Source organism: Melozone crissalis, unplaced genomic scaffold, assembly GCF_028551555.1.
Source record: "Melozone crissalis strain CALT ecotype California unplaced genomic scaffold, PUWL_Pcris_2 ptg000034l_1, whole genome shotgun sequence".
NCBI lineage: Eukaryota > Metazoa > Chordata > Aves > Passeriformes > Passerellidae > Melozone > Melozone crissalis.
In genome coordinates, this window is record NW_026535812.1 from 17959980 (window position 1) to 17980431 (window position 20452).

The following is a 20452-nucleotide window of genomic DNA, read 5'->3' on the forward strand; positions in this document are numbered from 1 at the left end:
TGCAGCAGCAACACACAGAACACACCATTGACTACAAATAGCTGAGAACACTTGACTCTCAGCCTGAATGAGTTTTACCCTCCAGAGGGCAGAGCCATGGTCAGGGTCTTGCAAAGGCCTGCTCCAAAATATAGATTATTACAATATATAGCAGTAGTTTACTTTGCATACAGGGATTCTCTAGTTAAAATACAGAAAACATTGTTTCAGTGAAACTGTTGTAAGAGCTATACAACAGTTGTAGATTTGTGATAGAAACACCACCTGAAAGGTTAGTTCACAATAAAATGTTCAAAGCTTTGCTACCTTCTATCCGTATATATTTTCATTTAGTTGTCAAGTATCTCCTTCACAGCATTATGAGTCATATTCTGGGCTTGATTTCAAAAACACTAAGCTCCTGCACTTCTCATCAGCTTCACTGGGATGTGTGGGTGCTGAGCACTGCGGAAAATCAGGTCAGTCCTCCCTTTTGATCACACACCAATAGCACTAAAGAAGTGGCAGGAAAAAAAGTACTTTTCCCTTCCACCTCTAATGTTTCCTACCATGTACCTACTTTTGATATCCACCAGAAGTACCTCAAAACTTTTGGACGTGGCACAAGAGCATCCATGTCTGTGAAAAGAACAGAGAGTCAGGACACAGTGATTGCTGGCAGGCTGAAAGCATCAATCCCTGCAGCCAAATGCATGTGCATTGTCTGCCTGCCAGCAGACACACAGGTGCCGTGCAGTCGTGGGGTCCTGCACAATCTGTGTGCATATGAGGAAAGGCCAGTTCAAGGGAATAAAAAATATATGACTGGCATGTATCTCATATAACAGGACCCTGACAGTGATGGCAATTTACCATTGTCCTAGCAGTCAAATCTTCCTTGAATTTCTGGCACATGTTAGAGGCAGAATCTATTCTAGGTAGAGAATTAATAAGGGGCTGGGGCCAGAAGGATCTTTACTGCCAGCCAGACTGGAATTCTGTAGGCCCTGGGGAGCAGTCTCAAAGACAGTCATGAATGTTTAACCAGGAACAGCACTTGCTACAAGATAATTATCATGCAGGCAGCAAAAAATTGCAGAACACATGTCATTTCTGAACTCTTTCAAATAACCTGTCCTGTTCTCCCAGCTACAACCATCCAGTACTCAGTAAGCAACACAACTAACACTTGCTCTTGGTGATAGTGCAACAGCTCACAATATAGAGAGGTTCTGCTCTGCTGTGCCAATGGGAAGGGAAAAGTCATTGGCACATGCACCAGTGCTTCAGCTGGGTGTGTGAAGAAAGAAAAACCAGCCCAGACTCTATAAACCACAGCCTGATGTGATGGCAGCACACTGAGGACAAGCTCTCCTGTGAAGGTAGCTGCTCTCACATTCCAGCAAATGCTGAGTTTTGCAGGAAGTGTGTTGTGGGCAATTGCACCAGCCACAGCCAGTCAGTGGCTCAGGGAGTTTTTGCTCCTCTGTAAAGCAGTGGCTCCAGTATAACCTGCATGCAGCCATTCCTTCAAAAAGTGCTAGTATTAAGCTGTAGAAATCTCTTAATGCAGTAAGATAGGAGGTCTTCCCATCTCACTGCATGAGACAGCACAGGATTTAATGAAACTGCAACTATTGAGTTTTGGATCCCTGTGACACCAGATACATGAGACTTTTCAAAACTAGGAATCATCATTACTAAACTATAGATATTGTCTTCTATATAATGAAATACTAACTAATTAACAGAAGAGAGAGTGTTTTCCAGACTTAGAAAATTTTTTGATGGTAGAAACAATGTTTATAGAAGGGATCCCTACCCTTGGGGATCCCTGAAAACCCAGAAATGCTGCATTTTCTTGTTGCCTTTTCAAACCACATAAAGCAAAGATATATAGCAGAAACATCTGCAGGCTCCATACTTCACAGATGTTCTCCTATACCTGGTGAAACCAATCCCTTTTTTTCTAAAACAGGAAGAAAAGAATTTTCTGTGTGCATTCCACTTTGGTAGCTGTGCTTCTTCTTTCTCCTTAGCACTTGTCCTCTTAAAAACATATTGTGCCCCCTTACAGATCTGTTTTCCATGACTGCTTTGAAGCAATCACTTTTTCTCCCACCAGTATAGCCCCATGTTTATGCACCTAGGCCTTAGTAACAGAGTCAGTATGTAACAATCAATTCTCTGGGCAATGAGACATATGAAATGGTGGTAGATGAAATACAAATGCCTCCTCCCTTGAAATGCAGCATGAAGAGTTTTGCCTGGTCTGCATCACTGGCTGACAATGTTTTTCAGCTTTTTCAGACCCTGTTTTGCAAAAGCTCATGTACTTCATGTGCTGCTTTGGCTGAACATGCTCGGATTTCCCAGCTGTGTCCATGTTTTGAGGTCAGCTACTTCAACAGAGAAATTTTTCCTTTCCAGGCAGAGGAAGAGTACAAAGAGCAGAGTCAGGGATATAACAATCCCCTATTATAAGAAGCACCGACACAGCCAGCACTAACTAGCACCCATCTCCATAGAAATGCCAGGCACTGTAAGGATAAAGAAAATGAGTTATTATCCCTTAGCCGCAGGGGAAGCAGCCCCAGGCACAAGGAACAATGGGAGCGAGTCTGCATTGCTGCTGCTGCGGTTCCTGTACTATGGCTACAGCAGTGTTTCCCAACATTGAGCCCTTGTCTCCCCTCCCTCGGGGACACAGTCTGTGCATTACCCCTCACCCAACACGAGAGGGGCTCACTCCAGCAGCCATGTGCCCCTTCTGCCCTGCTAGTGGGGTTTTGCACCTCTGCCACCAAGCAAAGTCTTCTCAGAGGAGTTTCAGCTCCAGTGCTGCTGCAGCTCTTCTGACTGTATCTATAATCCCAGCTTTCTATGCACATTCCCTGGGACACATTCTGCTGTCTCCAGATGCTTTAAACATTTCTGGGCTCAGATTCTTTACATAGGCAGTAAAAAAAGTGACAATATAGAAATCTTGAACTACTCCAAACATCACAGTAGCATTGAAGAGGCAATTATGCCCTTCACTTGCACTTTTTCTTCCTCATTCAACAGAACTTTCAAAACTAAAGGTACTGGATGTCCTCCAGCAGAAAGCTGCAATCACAGAGTCCCATGACAAAAAATAAGAGCCAGGGACATGGTAACCCAGCTTCTGGTATCCTTCAAGGTGAAATGCTGCAGAGTTGCCCCTTAGTAGAAAACCAGTGACATTCACCAGAATCCTCCCCAAGTAATGGTCCTTGTCACTTCTCCAGATCTTCAAGATAGAAGCTACTTGTAAAGTTATTCCCCCTTGTCTCCAGCATGGAGTTCCTGGCAGGTTATTCACAAGGTACACTGCTGTCATTTCAAACTAAAGTTTCTCTGGGAAGAATTTGCCATGACCCTTGAGGGGTGTCAATGCCTCCAGGGCTAAGGAGTAGCATTCAACTGTAGGTATCCAGATGAGTGGAAATGCTCACAGAATGAATCCAAACTGAGCTTCCTATCACAACCAAACTGACTGCATATATTAGAGTCAATATATTTGCTTAAAACTCTCATTTAACAAATAGAAATTGCAAAATCAGTCAACCTTGTGGCATTTACCATTTTCTGTTCAAATTACTAAGACCTTTGTCTTCGTTGTATTTGGCAGAAGAACTGGATCACTGACAGAACAGAATTGGAGCCAGACCTGTTCTGCACATAGATTTATTCAAGCAAATCTGGTTTCTTAAGGAAGCAGCTTTGTATGTGTATTCTTATCCCTTGCCATGAGGTCAAAATTGCATGATCTGCCCAGTGAAGTCCAAATTAGAGATGGAAAGCCAGGGGGAAAAAGTGCTGTCTGGTCTCAGAGGGAGCAACAACACTTCTGTAAAACCTTGTAATCATTGACTTAGTGTTTACTGTTGTAGCTGTAGGTTTAAAGGTGATGGTCAGCATGTAATAAAAAGGGGGCACAAGTTTATAAACAGACACAGCTCCAACATAAAGGTCTGTTATCTCACTCAGGTCTCAGCCCCTCCATCCTGACTCAGCACCCTGATCTGCAGCACTGGCTCTCTAAGCAGAATGGCTTGGCTTGCTTGGGTGCTCTTTGGCATGCAGGTGCTTTGCTCCTGCACTGCTGCCCCCCCAGCCCCAGGGGCAGGGGCTGCCCTGCTGTGCCCCCGCTGCGATGACGCCGCAGTGGAGGCGGCTACAGACCTGGCTCTGCGCCACATCAACGCTGACCGAGAGGAGGGCTACGTGCTCAGCCTCTACAGGATCGTCAGTGCCCGAGAGCAGCCCCAGGTAAGTCACCCTCTTGCTCAGTATGTGCTCCTCCCCGTGTCTGTTCCTCAGAAATATCTATTTGAATGAGGAAATATTTCCAAAGGCTAATGCAAAGCTCTATTCACAGGACTCCAGAGGCCATGTCAACTTTATGCACAGACTAGAAACGATTTCATCACACTGTGGGCAATTAGAGAGCAAATCTCAGTCATGACTCTGTGCTGCAGGCCCTTGGAATAGCTCCAGGCATCAGTTCAAATTTGATATGAAACACCACTACTCTGATTTAATTTCATTTTACACCTTCCTCCCGCTGCCTTGAGCAGTTGGAGTGCAAAGGCTAGTAAGTCATAGTGTGTTTTGCACAAAAGATATGAGCACTAACAGGTGTAAACACATCCTGCTTGGGACCAAGGAATTCCTTTACAGACCTCTAAAAGATGACTCATTCTCCAGAAGAAACCTGAAACCAGTTCAAGGGCAAAAATACACTGGAAATACCTACAGAATATCACTGACATTTCCTCGAGTATCATATTTCTCTGTGTGTGCTTAATTTATGACAATTTTGTGCTACAATAACTGAATCTATTGGCACTGACCAGGGACAGCCTGAAATGAATTCACAAGGGCCTGCAGCAGATTAGGCACTATGGAAGTCAGCTGCTAGCATTCCCTGCAATGCTGCTCACTTCCCATAAGCTTACCTTACCTGAAAGGCTGAGTTCAGAACACTAAAGAAATTTAGGCTCGTTGCCAGATGCTTAAAGATCTGTGCTGGCAAGGATATGACACTTCTTCCTGCTGCTCTTACAAGGACATGGCTCCTGCAGACACACTGTGGACTCCAGCAACCCGAGATCTCACAGCTAAAGACGCTCTGCTGTGGTTTGCACTGTGTTCTCTATATTGCCTTGCTCAGGTGACAGAATGTGCCCACTGAGCAACTGGATCAGGTCTCTTCAGAATTTTTCCACATGATGCAGGTGAGCTGGCCCAGAATCCGCATCAGCAGACAGGGAGTTAGGTGCTCAGACCCCTTCCTGGGGCTATTTCATGGAGTTTGGTACTCAGATCTCCTCCTGGGGCTATTTCCTATTGACAATAATTAGAGCGCCCTATGAGCACCCTAGAGTGCAGCATGGTAGGTGCAGACATGCTGTAAAACACCTCAGTTATCTCCCTACTTCTCCCTTCACCTGTGCCAAAGATATCTCAACACTGGAGAATTTTGGTCCTTGGTTGTGATTTGTCTGTCACTCACTTTCCTAAAGACAACTCATTGCTTTAGAGCAAGCATACTTTGTTTATCTGAGGGTTTAATTTACTTATTTACTTTTATGATTTCTTTTTTTTTTTCATCTATTATTGTGTCCTGTAAATAAGGTGTTTCAAGTCATTGCAATAACAAACTAGACATTCTAAGTCCTTTGTCCCACGGTTGCTGCTGCTGGGTCTGAGTACATAAGGACCAGTCAGCAATGTCAAGGGGTTCATGGACAGTAACAGCCTTATGCCACCTCCCATTCCTCTCAAAAAATTAAGAAGTTTTTTTTCCCTGTGCACCAGTCAGTGGTCCTTCCTCTCACTTTCTTAAGTAGTACTGAGGATAAAAAATTTTCAAAGTTACTTCAAATTCAAATCTGCCCTTAAGCAACCTGTGGTTCAGCTTTGCTCTAATTGAAACTAATGAGCCATCTGCTATTAACTTATATGCAAGTAGGACAGAGCTTGCTTTCATACAAGATACTCATGATTAGCTTCACTGATGGGCACTTAACCAAAATTACAAAACATGCCCAAATATTTTATTTCTTTCCCTTGCACCAGGTCACCCTGCTGCCACATCTCCTCTGGCTCCCAGGCTGCCCAGCACACATTGCAGCCTGGCACCAGCAGTGCTGAGGGAGGGATCCTTTTGGCAATGGAAAGAGATACAACTTTTTATTCAATACTAAGCAGATATCAAAAGGCCCTTGCATAACAGTCTTGTAATGAAAATTAAAATAAGGATGATTAAAATTTTCAGTGATCTGCTGAGCTCTGAATAAGCCCCAAATTATCCTTTCCCTGGGGGTGAATGATACATACAGAAGCAGGTAGACCAAAAGATGTGTAGATTTTGTAATAAACCTATCTGCTTATTAAAGCTGCTATTATACAAGAGGCCTATAGGCAAGGGTTTGGTCTGCACTGGATGCATTTAGTATTTCTAAGATCACCAGTCTTTATAATCAATATTCATGATTCAGCTGAGGAAACCCATCTAACACCAAACACATTTGATTATAAGAAGTTTTCTTTAATGAGGTATTCGTGTCCTTTGACCTCCAGAATACCTTAACAACCAGTTTGAAAGCTCAAGTCACCAATTCCAAATATAAGACTCCTTAAAGATGCACATTTTTCTTGGCTATTTCTTCTTCATGTGGATAGTCTTAGTGATGGCTTTTTTCTTATAGAAGTCAAATGTAAAGTTACAAACTTGTACCAAATGCTGCACTACTCCAAAACACATTTTCAGCAAATAGCAAATACTCTTTGACTGATCTTACTGTGTGTTTACTGATTTAAGCTGTATTAGCTATCATATTAAAGAGAATTATCATCATGGTATTTAGATATCTTGTACATAGACAGAAAATGATGATTAGTCCCTTCCACAGAAGGATCTCTGCAGCCAGGTGTGGGGATATTCCTGTGCCACTGCACAAACAGCACTGCTGCACCTCAGTGTCACTCTTTGTCAAAATAACTTTTGATCTTTCCACAGCCTTCAAAATGAAACCTCAGGATTAGTGTAAGCAAGTTCTGAGATCTCAGTGCAAGACATTACCAGATCACTTCATAGAACACTTAGGGAAAAAAAAAGATAATATGAAAATACAAAAAATAGTAGAAAGCATGAGAAGCTGCATATATAAGAATAGAACTAAGAGACAATGGTAACAAAGCAATTTAATAATTCTTTTTATTTATTTTCATTTTGCCCTTTCATATTTAAAGGGTTTAGTATTACTAGTATCCATGTAGAGTTCACATACAATTACCATCCCTCAGATCTCTATAGATGTGATCAGAGTAGTTTGCATCTCTCAGTCTGCTCAGAACTCCAGAGCAGACACCACTTTGTAGTTTTCTAAGCACTATGAAGACAAAAGTCAGCAGTGCTCCAGCTTCATAGGCCCTATGGACTGGTATTTAGTCAGTTAAACAGAGGCCAAAACTAAAGCCAAAATGACACAGATATCAGCTCCAGACTTCCACAAGACTGCTTTCCATTTAGTATTTTCTCCACAAACCGGTGACATCAAGCAGGGATGAATGAACACTGCTGTCACTCAGTTTGGTTTTTCTCCCCCTTCAGCAAAGACATAATCTCAGTCTAAACACGCAGCTAACACTCACATCTAAGTTCTTTAGGTTGTATAAATGACAGCTGCCCTCTTTCCAGCTTTCCACTAAGGGTATAAATAAAACATGATCCAACTAAGCTGTTTCCTTGATAAATATGCTGGAAAGGTGCTTACCCATGTCTAGTGTGGAGGCAGAATGAGGAGCTGCACCATGCAGCAGCTCATCCTCCTGCACTACATGATGTGAGAACTAGATATATGGAACTGTATTTTTAGTCCTTCCTTGTACTTCCTGCCTGGAAAGATGAGCCTGAATTGCTTTGTGCTGCAGTGAACTGAATAAAGGTTTCTGGACTTAAGCCCAGGTCAGAACTCAAGCACTGGACTGAAGCTTTAAGTGAGTCTGAGACATCCCTGTGACCCTGCAAGGTCTCTCACAGAACTCCCTGATAGCTGAGATAATATCTAAGCTTCTCTATCAACACAGCCTTTGCCTCTTTACAGCGGGTGAGAGCATCCACACTTGAAGAAGACACTGCCCTAAGAAATAAGATATTTCTCTTTCTAATGCCTGCTGGGAATGTTCCATGTTAGCAGTTTTTTATTAGTTGTGGTATTTACAATCTCATTCTTATTTAAGGCAAAATACCAACCTTTCAAATCTGATAATAAAATGCAGTTGACAGTGAAAACATCAACACGTTTAGTCTTTATTCTTGGGTTCTGGTTGATACCAGAAACAGAAGAATAAAACTGACCAAAGGATTGTTCTTTATATACAGCTGGCTAGCTGCATGACCAAGCCTGTTCTAACAGGACCTGAATTTCACCTGATTTGCCACTTTTGTCACAGAGAGTGTTCAGTTCTCAGGATATCTCTGCATTCCATCTGTGTGTTTTCCATTTTTTCATCTCTCCTTTTTGTGAGTCCCTGCTTTGATACAAAACTGGAATGCGACCCTTTTGTTTCTTGTTTTCAGGAGATCACTGGTTCTGTCTTCTATCTCATCTTGGATGTAGTAGATACTGAGTGCCATGTACTCAGCAAAAAGTTGTGGAAGAACTGTAATCTCAGATCTGCTCATTCAACCGTAAGGATTTTATTTTTCTATTTAATCTCACATATGATGAGTTACTCAGGTACTACTGATGACTGCAAAACCCCTACACTTGGATTTTTAGTGGGCACCAAAAAAAAAGCTTAGAAAAAAAAAATCAAAGCCCATTTTATAATATCCACAATTTTACTCTGTACCTTCTAGTCAGTTTATAGACTGGTAAGATTTATTTGAAAAAGGGAAAATTAAAAGAAAGTTTTTGACCAGAGCTAATAAAGAGACCAAACTAAATAGCCATGCTAGGACACTATTTAGAATAATGGTTTACTTTTTATAGCAACAGCATAAGAGTTTATTTTAAAGACAGCTTGTCAAGGAGGGAATAAAAGAAACACACTTTTATATAACATGTGATTTTTGGTTTAGTTTAATTCCACTTTTATTCTTTCAACTTTGCAAAAATTGCACTGAAATAGGAGAAAAGGGAAAGCTCAGCAAGATAAGCTGAAAAGACAGAAAGCGGTCCAACACTGTTGCTACAGGTGACCAAAACTGCTCTGAACAACTGAAAAAACTCTTAGAAAATGAAGAATGACAAGAAAAAAATTTCACATATATATATATATATAAAAGTTATGATTAAATTTTCCTGGACTGCTTCTAAGGCAAATCAATTTTAACTTTTCAATGAAAAACTAGAAAAAAAATAAAAAGAATTCTCCTCACTTCTCATTACAGTGTTTTCACAAAGACTATATGGTTTATATGCCTTCAGTGAAGCCAAGAAATGCATGTCCAGAGGCCTTGAGCACACATGCAGGAATATCTAAGAAGCCCTCAGAGAATATTTTTTGGGCATAAAGTAAGATTTTTTTGTGTGCAAGGATGACCCTACTATGCCACAAAACTGATTTATGGTCCTTCCTACCACTCTCCCTATGATTATAGGGAAAAGGGGGAAGGTGGAAGACAGGTGACTGGATGCAGGCACTCTGAATTATCTCTGGGTTTAAACTCTCTGAGTTCCAGACATAGAGCCAGCCCAGGACAGGGACCCAGGAGCACTCTGTGACACTTGGGCACTTCTCAGCTGCCAGAAGAGTGGCCCTGGGCAGGCCACCCAGCAGTTAAGCACTGCATCTCTATAGATCAGAATCACCAGAGGATGAGCTGGCCTTTTGTTTTTAAATGAGATGCTTGGAAATGTGCTTCATTGTCATTTAAGTATTAACAAAACTTTTGTACTGAAAAGAATTCCATAATTGCAAGAAGAAAATGAACCACTCCTGTCTAGTTACTAGATGATGAGTAAGGGTTGCAATATTAATTGTTTATAAATGTTTATGTTGTTTTAGGTTTACGGTCAATGCAAAGCAATTATCTATATAAATCAGGCAAGAAATATTGCTCATCTGAATACTTATGAGTGCACTTTACAACCAGGTATGACTTTTACATACTCTTCATACTCTTTATAAGAGAACTGGAAAAATTCTTTGCCAAATAGCATTACTTTAAATTTTAAATGTAATTATGACTGCAGTATCTCCATTAGCTTCAGCTGCCCTGATTTTCTCAAGTCAGTGATCATAAGGCCAGGGAGGTAATGCAGCTCAAAAGAGTTCAGTAATAACTGTTTTAACCTCTGGGACACTCAGCAGAGCCTCTATATGGGCTTTTACCCTCTGAACTAAAAAAAAAAAAACCAGTTTATGAAAAGGCAAGGAAAAACAGCAAGCCGACTGTCAATAGGTTGAATTTTTCCTTCGATGTCTGCTTCCACTGCAACATTTTTATGGGTCTGTAAATACATAAAGATTCAAAATTATTGAGGGGTGCAAACCACGTATATCTTACTCCAGGGGAGTGGAGGACAAATGGACAAGGTTGGGAGCACAGATGCATTTACAGTGACCTACACTGTCAACATGCTTTTCTGGTTATGTCTTCTCTAACAACACTGTTGTGTTTGAATAAAAAGTTCCAGGCAAATATATTTGGTCAATATGTCCCGACTGCCCCATTGATGATTCTCCAACCAAGCCTGAATACTTGGAGGCTGCTGCCCGAAGCCTTGCCAAGTTCAATGCAGAGAGTGAACAAACTCATTACTTCTCTGTCCTCAATGTCACAAGAGCTTCAATGCAGGTAAGCCAAGGCTCATCTGACTTGATTTAGCCCTCAAGAATCCTTCTATTCAGAATACTCCTGATTTCTGTGATCCAAGACTCTGATTCCATTTCTTGCAAAAAGAAATGCAGTATTCAAGACATAGACTTGCTTCCAAAGTTCAGAAAAGCTTCAATGTTAACTCTTTCTTCTTCCACCACCATGAATTCACATTTCTATTCCCTAATAGAAAGAATTTAATAAAGTCATACCTTCCAATTCATATCTGTAATTCACTGAATGAATATAAGCATGGTTTAGAACTAATTTTAGACTAACAGAGAGCTCATGATCTCATGGCAAAATCCTCTTTGTTTACCACAGTATTACCTCGTCTCTCTAAAATTCAATATGTGTAGATAGCAAAGTGGTTTTTCTTGTCTGTCTAAACTGTCAGATATTACTACAATATACTATGTAATCACTTCCATTTTCTAACCCCAATTTCAGAAATAGTAAAATGATTCTGTTCATTAAGACAATCAGAAATTGTCAACAAGACACTGAACAGGGTCTCTGGCTATGTAGTTCTATGTGGATGCTAATTTCTGACAAAATCTAAACCCATTTCCACTATGCCAATCCATGAGTTATTAAGATTGTGCATATATAAGAAGTAAAAAATTACCAGACAATAAAGCAGCACTGGCAAAAAATTCACTGTAACACAACAAACAGTAATGTCCAAGTATCACCTGCTCCTTCCATAGCAGGAGTTTTTAATATATTTCAAGGTCAGTAGAAATTCTTTATTCTTCCTGACACATGCACAAGTTCTAATTGCCACTGGCCTCTCATTTACAGTGGGTCGTTGGTCCTGCACATTTTGTGGAGTTTTTAATTCAGGAGACATCTTGCTCCAAAGGTGACACGGTTGCTGACATCTCAATGTGTGAGCCACTTCCACCAGAAGTAGCTGTAAGTACTTTTCCTTGTACACCAGTTTTCCATGAACACCAGTTTTCCAGATACTATGATTCCTCAGCAAATATTTAGTATTTATCTCCTTGGCTCTTTGCAGACAAGAACCAAAAGTCACAGTCGTGTTTTTATGGATCATAACTCTATAGTGTCTTTCAAGTCTACAGACTGCTTTAGAATAGAGAAACATTTCAGCAAAACTTCTGAATTCTTACCAGAAGTCCATAAGCAAAGAAAACAAAAAAATACCATTCAAAAAAGGTGGAGTAGCAATCACCTTACAAAACTGAATGAGTCTAAAGGACTTCTTCCAAAGAAACAGACATAGACCATAAATCACTAACAATGCATGAAGAGTATACTCACACTACAATCAGGTCAGCTAAGGAAAACATTTAGGAACTAAAGAAAAAATTGTAAGATAAACTGGAAGACTAAACAGGCATGTTGTCAAGAGGTAACATTTCAAGTCACATCTTAAGTGAGATCCAAGCCATGATACCTATAGATATATATACACCGATAGACAACTACTAGAAACAGCATTTTTTTCACAGTTTCTTTCACTAGTATGGCATGAAATTGATTCTGTGTGGAAAATTATATTATGTTCTACACACAACTTGCCTTTATAGGGATATTCTGCTGCATGAGAACTGAAGCAAGCTGTTGTAGTTTGGCCTTAAGTAGTCCGCTTAGTTTTGCTATTGTGTTACCTAACCCTCCTTTGCAAACACAAGGCCTTTATCAAAACACTGCCTGCCTTTGTGAGGTTGCCAATCCCAAAATAGAAATTTGCCCAAGCTGTTTATCCCTGCAAATACACTTAGAAGCTATAACTATTCAGCCTTTCATAATCACTTATTTTACAAGATAGGAGCTTAGTATCAGGGCTCCATGTGAAAAAATGCTTGTATTTTCTTCTTACAGAAAATCGGTTTTTGCAAAGGCTCTGTAGTAAACGGCCATGTGGAACAGTTTGTCACAATATCCTGTGAAATCTACAGTCAGCAGGTATTTCTTAATCTAATCTTAATATTGCAAGAGTAATATGCCTTTACAAAACAAGTATTGAACTTTTGAAAGCCTAGCCATTTTTAAGTTTTCTTATTCACAAAGATGTGCTTCAAGAAAGTGATAAGGCCAGATCAGGAAGAAATCTCTCTTGTGATAAAACCAGCTGTTGTTTGGTGGACAAAAAGGCAGTAGAGTGAGTATAGAGACAATCCTGCAGAATGTGTTTAGAATGCTCTACAATGAAATTGTAAATCACAAAGGGGATGCAAGGGGATATTACTGTAGTTACCCAAGTTTCATGCACCCATCTCCACTGGCACAAGATGTAGTTACATCCATTTATACTTTGAGCTTCTGTTCTGTAGCTGGTCTTGGAGGACTAGACATCCTTAGTGTGAAGGGTAATCTACATATCTGAAGGTATTTGGAATTGCTTCAGTTTAGATAATGCTTAATCCTTGTTATTTAGGAACCTGCCACTGAAGAGGAAAACCAGGAAGCCAATCAGACACCTGGAAAATCCACACAGGATCAACAGGCTTCCCCTTCAGATGCCAATTCTTTTTCCCCACACCTGGAAAAAACAGTGGGCTGGGTTAAAATTCTACCCCCTTCAAATGAGGACATCACTTTCCATAGCCTACGAGAAAGTCAAAATGAACATAAAGACAGAAAGCCAGTTCCTCCTAAGGCTGTAGAATCTGCCCACAGGTGTGATGAAGAAAATACTCAGGTAAACAAACCAGACTTGACCACACCAGTCACTGGACCAGTTTTTCTCCCTTTTCCTGAAGAACCTTCTCCATCAGATTCATGTCCAGGAGAAGCAAAGCATCCAGAAGGCATCCTCCATCCTTTGATTACTAGAAAGCCGGCCACAGTCTAGCCAGCACCGAAGCACCTCAGCTATCTGTAACAAAATAACAGCAAAATGGCAACATGGTTTTCAATTTGTGCAACACCTTCAAATAAAAAAAGAGTTTGATACAGTGTTCACCTTTGGCATTCTCAGTTTTATGAAAGCACAAGAACAGATTGGGAAAAGAAATTTAACAGAGGCATTTTCCAGCTACAGTATTTGGCTTTTAATTCTCAAATTCTCCCCATCAAGCAGGGCATGAAGGAAAGGTAACTGTGGAGGATAAAAGAACTTGCAAGGCTAGGACAGCCCAAAGACATCAGAAAAAAAATATCCTTGGTAGCAAAATCTGTCAGGGCCCAGAGGGGGATGGCTGCTCCCCAGGGGATGGGGAGATGAGCCAAGTGCGACAATCAGGCTGGCGGGGCAGAGACCTGTCCTGTGGTGCCTGAGGGAGGCGAGCAGGGCACAGCCAGGCATGGAAGTCAGGTTATTGAAAGAGCCAGGTCGCCAGTCAGGGGCAGTCCTGACTGCCAGGTCGCACCAGCCAGGTGTCAGTCCAGGGGCAGGAGGCAGGCCTGAGGGCAAGCCCTGAACGCGAGTGAGCAAGGCATGGCCAGGGCTGGAGTGGTCATGGCACCGAGTCAGGCACAGCCCAGCACTGTCCCAGCAAGTTCACAGTGACCAGACAGCGTGAGGGACGTGGGGCTGTGGGTTGGGACCTGTCCCTGCACCTGGGGCCGGGCACAGGCACGGGCACAGCTGTGATGCAGCAGGAGCTGCAGCTCGGGCACAAACGCTGCAGCCTCGGCCTAAAGCAGCTCCTGAGGGAAGTGGGGCCGTGGCCTCCCCCAGCACTGCCCAGGAGCCTGTCCCCAAGGCCACCTGTCCCCAAGGCCACCAAGGAACAGCCCTGGTGTGCTGAGCCTGGCGCCCCGCACCAAACCCCCCTGGAGAAGCCACACTCTCGGGGCCTGAGAGGGTCACAGCATAGAACAGGGCATGGACAGGGAACAGCCCTGCAGCAATGGGTAGCGTTAAAAGCTAGTGAGGTTTTGCTATTTTGTGGGTAAACTCAATTATAATGTGAAGAGCCTAGCCTATTTAGTATTTCCCGTAGAAAACCTCAAGAAATTTTTTTTTTCTTAATGCTTCATACTTCACTTAAAGCATGTGGAAGAGCCTACCCACATGTGAAGCCTCTGCACATAATTCTGGCTAGTGAAGAATCAAACCCAGGCTGTTGAGGTCGTTATGCTCTAGTGATGCTGCTGTGCAGGAAAAACAATGGTTTAAAAAATCAGCCTAATTCTTTCTTGAGATAGGTCATATTAACTGCTTTATAATAAAAGCCACAGGGACACTCGACAGCATGCAGCCAAGAAAAATCAATTTCACTAAAGTCAGACATGGTAATTGTACTGACAAAAACAAACATAAATAAATGAGAAGACAAGAAGAAAAAGAATGAACATAGGAAAGAAATGTCATCTGTGGCCAGGAATACACTGATATTTGCAATAAGTAAGGGGTTTGTATGAGACCATAATGCCTTTTTCCAGTTGCCACCAGATCTGTAAGACAATTTCTTCAAAACAAAATCAATAAAATATTGTTTCAAGCTTTTATGAGCTGTATCATCCCTAGAGATCCTGGATAATTTCCACATTTAAAGAGCCTTCCAACAAAGAACTATGGTTTTGTCAAAGTATCCTGGCACTATGCAAGTTGATCAAAATGTATTATTTTACTATTATAAATAAAATGTAAAATATTATTTTATTTTGAGTGGGGACAAAATAATACTGAAATGTTTAGAATTTTATTCACAGAAACCGTGTTTGCATTTTCAGTCTGCAAAACTCTTACAAACATAAATTTGATATAAAGAAGTAATTTAATTGCTTCAAAGATTAAAATAAGCTAAAAACAGATGTGTGAAACATATCAGCTGAGCCAAAAATAATTCCACTTTAATTCTACATTATGAGAAATTTCAATATATTTTGGTTTCATTCATTTCAGAGTAGAAAAATTTTCAAAATCAGATAGCTCTTGAAAAATCCTAAAATTCAAATGCTAACTAGCAGTAGGAGCTCTAGGCTGTGTCAGCATTCCCTTTTTTATCAAGTCATCCAATTACTGCATCTTGTTTTTCCCTCGGGAAGTTTCACCTTTGCCAGCTCAGGTTTCTCTAACACAGCCAGTGTGTTCTCCTTCCCTGGACAGGAACTGCTGAAATGCCACATGCCCCAGTCTGGGATCCCAGGCACTCACACAGAGCACCCATGGCTACCTTCAGTAAGCCAGGGAACAGAGCACTGGGGCAACAGCCTGTCACATTTCAGGGATTTTCAAAACACTGGGTCTGCTCCTCTTTTCAGTTAATCACCACACTTCTCACTTCTGCTGCACAGTCCTTTTTATTAACTGTTTGCATGTTGATTCTATTCTCACTGTGGCTCCATCAGTTTAATGACATTACTGAGACTTTTATCAACATACACAACCAGATTCTTCCCCTAAAGGAGCATTGGGGAAGAAATCAGCTTCATTAACCGCTAGCCACAGACACAAATACCCCATTTCATTCAGTTATTTTTCTTAACTATGGCTCCTTACAACAGTAAATTGAACAGCCACAGTGAATGGAGATGAATGGAGTGGAGTTGGTGTGAACATAAGCAGAGGAAGCTGGAAAGGCTGGATGCCCAGTTTTGAGTATTCCATTTGGATGCTGTGTAGCCTGCTCTGCAGATGAGGCTGAGAAAAGACATTTGAATCAATAATTTCCCTAACTTGGATTTGGGATTTGGGTTCAAAGGCTTCTCTGATTTAAAAATAAACAGAAGAAGGGGTGTTTATTTGAGCAATAACTGTACCTCCAGTACAGATCAGCAAAGCACCAGTGGCCAGTGCAGAGTCATGAGCATTTCCTTTATTTGCTGTGGCCACTCCAGCACAGAGTCCATCCCCAGTTTCAGTGTCACCTGACCCACCACCAGTGTTACCATAATAGAGGCCTGGTACTGATGTCCAAGATTAAATTCCTGAATTACAAGAAGGAGTCTGAGGTTGTATAGTTTCTGCGTTTCCTTTGTCCTCAGGACATACCTGGATACTGCAGCACTCCATATGGCATTGATATTATTAACAGCTGGTAGCATTTATTCATCAGGACTTCAAACCCTGCTGCTGATTCAGCACCTTTATGCCAATCTGTGAGTGGGCCAGCACTGCAGCATTCTCCCTCCAGCGCACCCACATGGGCAGCTTGTTTCCACACAGTGACTTGAGACAGGACTGCAGGAAATCCTCTTAAGAACTTGCCCAGGTTGTACTGAACCTCTCCATCTCCTGGCCTCAGCTTGCAGGCAGTGTGAGCAAAGCAGCTGGGCAGTAACACACCCTGTGTCCCTCCAGCCACACCCCAGGTGCCCCTCACCTCCTCCCAGACTCTGAACTGTTACGTGCTGCTTGTCCTTGTCCTGCAGAGAACAGGCCAGTGACACAAAGAACCCTTCATCCAGTACTGGAGGTGAGAAGCAGATGGATTTGGGCAGACAATTCCCAATTCACTTTTCAATTTTGTTTTACAGTTTTTCAACACTTATTGATCTTATGATATAATGCCATCCATCAATAACTTATCTGGGCAATATGTGGTCTAAAATGTGGTCTGATGCTTGTTTGAGCAAACATTCCAATTTCACATGAACAACATTTTTTATTCAGGCATAGATAAATGATGGTCAATAACCTCCAGGACTGTTGACATTTTTATCTGATACCTTCAAGCCTTCACCTCTGAATATAGTGAGGCACCATGTACAAAAACAGGAACAGTAATATTCAAAGGAAACAGAAGATTTTTAAAAGCAAGATCCAGACATCAAAGTTCTTAAGATGAGTTTTTTAAAACAAGGTTTTTATAAAATAAACTAAGTATAAAATTTATTTGTGTGACTTCAGAACCTACCTATTGCACACACTTCATAGTTAAGCATTTTCTTCTGCATCTGAGATGTAGAACTCCCTCTGACTCTATTCTTAACATCAGATTCTTAACCTAACCTTTTCCCCCAGCCTCTCAAGCCCCTCTGCAAAAAGGTCAGTCTTTCAACTTATCCTTACAGTCATCAATTTACAATTAGACTGCTTTTTTCTGAAAAGCAATTTGCAGCCAAAGAGGACAAGAGGACAAGACAAGGAATACGGACACCCTTTTTATCCCCTGTATTAGTCCTTGAGGCCTCCTAAGCAACAAGACTTCTGTAACTACATTGTCAACCTGCTCACTTGACAGTTTGTCTCCTCCAAATAGCTTTTGAACTTAAGGTCTCTTTGAGTGAAATTTGATAGACAAGGTGATGGAACTTCTACAAGTTTGACAAAAAACTGGTGACTGGGAAAGAAAAAAAAGCTGGCAGGCTTAGAAAATAAGCTGCAGAGAGTGGAAGCTGGAGCTGGAGCTGCTACTCTGAAAACCATAACCAAAGCAAATTTGTCTAACATTGCATTTGCATTGGAGGCATCCTGTTTACACCCAGCAGACAAAAATAAGACATGTCACATTTACATATTTTTCTGTCCTACTTGGGGGCATTCCTGTTAAGTGCAGAGCCATCCCAAGAACTGCAAATCTTTTTTGGTTTTTGCATCAAGACCAATAAGGCCTGAAGCTCGGGGGAATTTCAGAGTGAAAAAAAAACAAGCCAGCCCAGAATTCACCTCTAAGCAGCCAGAGCCACACGTCTGTGTTAGCTGGGCTCTGGCTTGGGAGCAGGAGTGGCTGCAGAGCAGCACAGTACGAGATGGGAAAGGCTTTGCTGCCCGTACAGGTGACAGAGCTGTGCCATGTGGTGACACCAGCCTGGGTGTGAAGCACTGCTGCAGAAGGCAGAGAACAGTCTGCTCATAGCAGCTGTACTCCCAAGAAGCCAGGGATATCTGTAAATAATTACAGCTGTACTTTAGGAAAGGAGGAATTGGCTATTGCATATCATCTCCTTCATGTGTCAGCTCTCCTTTTCCTATCCCTCTAGTTTAAAGTTATATTTATTGCACATTTCATACACTGTTTTTCAAGAGGGGAAGATAAGCCTCTTTGATATGTTCTCCCAGTGCTCTGGAGAGGTTTAGGATGGATGTTTATTACCATATCCTTAAAGTCTGAATGTGGATCACCTCTCACTGTTGCAAGTCAAGCCCTGGTAAAAGTCATAAACGAGGTTTTGATACACTATGCAAGAGAAATGCCATGTTTGGATAAATATTTCTATTCCTTCCAGCAATCTATTTACAGAGATGTCTTCATTAAAGCAACACACAAAACTTAAAAGTAATAAATATAAAAACAAAATAAGTTTTTAAAAAGATATCAAACTGAAGGAGAAGTGATAAAAATACATTATTCTGACTTAAGTACAACCAATATTTAATTAACTGCTCTTGCTGTGCCTGGAGTTCTTGTCAATGCTTTAATAAAAGGGTCGAATCTTTCTTTTCCAAAGAAATCAAGGACAAAACTCTCTAGAGTGGAAACAGAGTCTTACTTTACTTCTGCAGTCAATTTTGCAGGAATTGCACATTTTCCACTGTTTATTCATACTGTTTCAATTTCATACATAAAATATACATAAGCTATGGTAAAAAAAATTTTGAGTGTCACAATGAACAAGAAGAGAACAGAAGAGGGAAAAAAGAACAATCGGCAAACAACAGACAGCTGAGAAAATTATGTTATAAATCATCTAATCCAATGCTTTTCTTTAGTATCTCTGCCCATTTGAAAAAATTAACAAGTATTGTAGTAAATGAATTGGGGTGCAGTTTGGAACACAGTAATTACAAGAACTTTATTTTTAAATGATGTAATATATTTCAAATGTCTTTGATTATTTACACAACATTTATTTCACTGCTTTTTTACCATCTTCTGGAAGAGATTCTGAGTAATTATAATGAAATATTGTAAAATCTAGCCCAAAGAAATTATCTATTTCATTAGAAGAGTTGTACATCCAGCCCAGTATCCATCTCTCCCAGTGGCAAAAGACACTTGTGGTTAGATGAAGCTCATGACCTGCCCCTCTCTGCAAAGCATTCCCCTTGTACTTTTCCAGCACCCAGAATCATTCTACAAGGGACTTTAAAGGGTTCTCTTCTGCTGAGTCTTTCTAGTACCCAGGTCAGGACCTGCTGCCCATGGACTTTTCTAAGCAATTTCTGCCCCCAGTGACAGTATCTGCATCCAGATCCTTCTCTGGCAACAAGTTCCACAAGTGGGAGGACTATTTTTAACCATTTTAAACTTACTCATGATGGCTTTTGGTGCCCCTGGTTCCAATATTGTAGATGTTCCATTTAGCTTATCTATTACCAGAGAACTGTTGTGTCCTGAACTAACTATGAATGAAATATACTGCTTCAGCTCAGTTCATTTTAAAACATGGTTTCTTAGACAACAGACATGTTAAGAGGTGGAATTTTTAAAAATAAAGATTAATTAAATGAAGTAATTGTTAAGGATAATTATTCACTGTGTTTCTGAAGGTTTCTCAAAAAAATAAGTAAAAAACCTCTTCATGGTCAAACATGTAAATCCAAGTCATAGAATGTTTTGATTTGGAAGGGACCTTAAAGATCATCCAGCTTCCAGCCCCCAAGTCAATTCTACAGCCAGCACTTTTTCTGAGAGAAGCCAATCCAATCTTCACATCAACCTGGATTTGGAAAATTCCTCATCTGAGTCTGACCTTGTCATTTTGGACTCACTTTGCATTTTTGTATTTTCTTATTTGGCATTTAAATTTTGT

General features: G+C 40.9%; 1 protein-coding gene across 1 annotated transcript; it reads left to right on the forward strand.

Moving 5' to 3' along the window:
* Positions 1–4050: 4050 nt before the first annotated feature.
* FETUB (fetuin B) lies at positions 4051–13661 on the forward strand. Its single transcript, XM_054283078.1, has 7 exons — positions 4051–4272; positions 8591–8701; positions 10024–10111; positions 10650–10816; positions 11642–11755; positions 12689–12772; positions 13245–13661. Exons 1-7 carry the CDS (start codon positions 4051–4053, stop codon positions 13659–13661), a joined length of 1203 nt encoding a protein of 400 aa, XP_054139053.1.
* The last annotated feature ends 6791 nt before the right edge of the window (positions 13662–20452 follow it).